Genomic DNA, 4,350 nt, shown 5'->3' with positions numbered 1-4,350 from the left:
AAAAGTAGTATCCTATTTGGCACTCTGGTATAAGTTGTGAAAATCTTTATAACTATTCATCATACTTCATTCTTCAGACCTGTATTACAGATCATTTGGGAGTTTTTGAATGCTATGTGTTGTGCAATTCACTCATTAAAACATAATTTGTAACTGAAACAGTTGTAGAAGTTTAGGAAAAGTTATATAAATGTGGAAAGACAGGTTAAGAGCAGGTCTGATCCAACAGTTCCAGATGCCATCACTAACCTCTGAAGAAGTTGACAAACAGAGGGAGATGCTTATCTCCCACTCACTCTTAATCCTTCCCTACCTCTCTGTTACCCAGCAGCAGCCTCCTCAGGGCCCCCTTCACCTCCTTGTTTCTGAGGGTGTAGATCAGGGGGTTCAGGAGTGGCGTGACAATGTTGTAGAAGAGGGTGAGGAACTTTCCCTGGTCCTGGGAGGAGCTGTTTCCAGGTTGCATGTACATGTAGATGATGTTTCCATAGAAAAGGGAGACCACTGTGAGATGGGAGCCACAGGTGTTGAAGGCTTTGTGCCTCCCTGAGGATGACTGAATGTGTAACACGGCCCTCACAATGTAACTGTAGGACACCAGGATGAACACCAGAGGTGACAACACAATGCCAACTGCCAGGACAAAGACAGTGCCCTCGATGGCAGCTGTATTGACACAGGCCATCCGGATCAGGACAGGCATTTCACACAGGAAGTGGTCCACTCTGCGGTGCCCACAGTGGGGTAAGTGCAGGGTTACTGGGGACATGGCCAAGGACTTGGCTACCCCACAGCCCCAGGCCACTGACACCAAGCCCATGCAGAGGCGTGGATTCATGATCACCGCATAGTGGAGGGGTTTGCAGACTGCAACAAACCGGTCATACGCCATGACAGCCAGAAGCAAGCATTCTGCACCTCCCAGACCCAGAAATAGGAAGAGCTGGATGGCACAGCCTGTGTAGCTGATGGTCTTGTCACGCCCATTCAGGTTATAGAGCAGCTGAGGGATGGAGCTGCTGGTGAAACTGAGGTCCAGGAGGGATAGGTGGGTGAGGAAGAAGTACATGGGAGTGTGGAGGTGGGGGTCCAGGCGGGACACCAGGATCATGGTGGTGTTGCCCACAAGGGTCAGGAGATATGCAATCAAGATGACCACAAAGAGGATCCTCTCCAGATGGGGGCTGTCAGAAAACCTCAAAAGGATGAAATTTCCCTGGGTGCTCTCATTGGTCCCATCCATCTCTACTGTACCTGAAGAGGAATGGATACGAATAATAGTAGCATCCATTATAACAGAACACTTACAATGACACAAGCATTCTTTTATGCTTTTTACACTTATTTAGTCATTTAACCCCCAACAACAGTGATATGGAGTTGGCGTTCTTTTTAACTGTGACTTACAGAAGAGAAAACTGAGACAGATGTTTGTTAAGCAAATTATCATATTCTAGAAAGGAGCAGAGCTGATTTTGAATCCAGGAAATGGAACTTAGAATCTTCTTCCTTTACTGCTAGAACAGATTCTAATTCCAATGACTGGAAAGAAAATGCTGCTATGGTCCGACCATGGATTCCTCTCAGGAGCCAACTTGCCAAGCTCTTGTTCAAACCTCAGAGGCCCCAAATGGAGCCCCAGAATAACCACTTAATAGTATTTAGAGAATATCCATTATATGTAGAATACTTTATCAACTCTTTATCCAAAAGACAAACCTCATTTAATTTTTTTGTTGTTCTTGAGATGATTTTGAAGTACCTGAATAGATAAATAATGATGAGATAATAAAATATTACTAAAGCAATATACACATAAAATTACCCCTCCACACTTCTTTCTCTCCTTCTCTCAATTGGGGATGATATTCAAGAAATGAGTATTTGGGGTGCCTGGGGGCTCAGTCAGCTAAGTGTCTGCCTTCAGCTCGGGTCATGATCCAGGGGTCCTGGGATCAAGCCCTGCGTAGGCTCCCTGCTCAGCGGGGTGCCCAATTCTCCCTTGCCCTCTGCCCCTCCCTCCATGCTCTCACACTCACTTTCTCTCTCTCAAATAAATAAAATCTTTAAAAAAAAGAAATAAGAGGTTTTTTTTTTTTTTTCCTTTCAAAACATTATATAGTGTTTGAGGGAAAAAATGTATCACAACATTATCCAACAGATAATAAAACTTTAAGGTGATAATTCACATATATGTGCAGAAACATCTATCAAACTTAAGTTCCAAGAATGAATCACAATCAAAGGAGAGCATGTTTTATGACATAAACCACAAATGTTCGCAGATCAATGCAGAGGAAGAGATGTAAAATATCTTGGGCTACAGCTCCAATCTCCCTTGTTACAATCCTTTAACCAACAAGAGACAATTTTGAAATATTGGAAAGTTCCTTCACCTTCCTCATAGCTTTCTGATCAAAAATGGTAATAATCAAACTACCTTATTTATTTTACAAGTAAGTTTTGAAATCTTTTTTAATATGAAAAAAATTTGGTATATGTGAAAGTCTTTATGGATGTTACATAAAGGTTATAAGTCATATGAACATGGAATGACAAAGAAGTCCATGAGACTAGGCAAGGAAATTCTAAAAAAAAAAAAAAAATCTAGTGAAAGGAAACTACTTTTAATGTACATCCAGACATACTATGGAAATATAATAATTAAAACAGGATCATTGACAAGGAATTTGAGTGGGGATACTGAGGATCCCTAACTCACTCCTGTCACAGAAACAAATTCAAATCAAACACAACTACTATATAAGAAAGAATGGCAGTTGTTCTCTTTTTTATTTTCCTGATTATCTTGGATTTAGTTAGATCTCACAAAACAAGTTGCAATTCTCAAAAGCTATGAGGCAAAATACAAATAAACTTGATTGCATATTAAAAAAAATCTGTAAGAACTACTACTAACAAAACCTAAAGAATAATGACAGTAATAGAGCAAATCAACGTGACAATTGACAATATACCTTGTTTACTATTTTTTTTTCAAGAAATTGGAGCGAAAACATGTAATGAGAAATAGGTAATGACTTGAAGAACTAGTTTGCAGGAAAACAAATTATTTACAGAACTGTGATTTAAAAATATTAAAATCATTCTCACTGATGATTAAGTATTTAAAATATAAATATAAAGTTATTTACTTTTTAGATTTTTTTTAAATATGTGGTGGGTGAGGAAGAAGTACATGGGAGTGTGGAGGTGGGGGTCAAGCCGGGACACCAGGATGTGGTGATCTTTTTATCTGTGACTTACATACAGAACTGGGAAAGTATTGGGAAATGAACCCATTAAATTTTGATAGGAATTAAATAGGAATAATATCTTTGGAAGGATAAAGATCATTAATTAAAAGTATACATTTATCAGAGGAGGAGAAAGATGGTGGAGGAGTAGGAGACCTAAATTTCATCTGGTCCCAGGAATTCAACTAGATAGGGATCAAACCATTTGAACACCTACGAACTCAACAGGAGATCGAAGAAAAGAATAGCAACAATTCTCAGAACAGAAAAGCGACCACTTTCTGGAAGCTCTCTTCTGATTGGTTTAGTGTATATATTTCTGGGGCAGTTGTTACCCTGTTACCATTTTGTTTTCTCATTCATCTATTCTCCTCTGGACAAAATGACAAGATGGAAAAAATCGCCTCAAAAAAGAGAACAAGAGGCAGTACTGACAGCCTAATCAATATGGACATTAGTACGATGTCAGAACTAGAGTTCAGAATGATGACTTTAAGGGTACTAGCTGGGCTTGAAAAAAGCATGGAAGATATCAGAGAAATCCTTTCTGGAGAAATAAAAGAACTAAAATCTAACCAAGTCGAAATCAAAAAGGGTATTAATTATTAATCAAAAATGGGGGCTCTAACTGCTAGGATAAATGAGGCAGAAGAGAGAATTAGTGATATAGAAGACCAAATGATGGCAAATAAAGAAGCTGAGAAAAAGAGAGATAAACAACTACTGGATCATGAGGGCAGAATTCGAGAGAAAACTGATACCATAAGACTAAATGATATTAGAATAATTGGGATTCCAGAAGAAGAAGAATGAGAGAGAGGGGCAGAAGGTATATTGGAGCAAATTATAGCAGAGAACTTCTCTAATTTAGGGAAAGAAACAGGCATCAAAATCCAGGAGGCACAGAGAACCCCTCTCAAAATCAATAAAAATATGTCAGCACCCCGACATCTAATAGTAAAACTTACGAGTATCAGAGACAAAGAGAAAATCCTCGGGACAAGAGATCTGTAACCTACAATGGTAGAAACATTAGATTGGCAACAGACCTTTCCACAGAGACCTGGCAGGCCAGAAAGGACTGGCATGATAT

The 4,350-nt window shown here is 39.3% G+C and overlaps 1 protein-coding gene across 1 annotated transcript; it reads right to left on the bottom strand.

The window, feature by feature from the left end:
• Positions 1-298: 298 nt before the first annotated feature.
• On the bottom strand, positions 299-1,243 carry LOC113929556 (olfactory receptor 2W3). Its single transcript, XM_027606535.1, has one exon. It carries the CDS (start codon positions 1,241-1,243, stop codon positions 299-301), a length of 945 nt encoding a protein of 314 aa, XP_027462336.1.
• Positions 1,244-4,350: the final 3,107 nt, after the last annotated feature.

The sequence above is a fragment of the Zalophus californianus genome, chromosome 5 (genome assembly GCF_009762305.2).
Source record: "Zalophus californianus isolate mZalCal1 chromosome 5, mZalCal1.pri.v2, whole genome shotgun sequence".
NCBI classification, from domain to species: Eukaryota; Metazoa; Chordata; class Mammalia; order Carnivora; family Otariidae; genus Zalophus; species Zalophus californianus.
The sequence above is the reverse complement of the archived record's forward strand: the minus strand, read 5'-3'. Positions and strand labels throughout refer to the sequence as shown.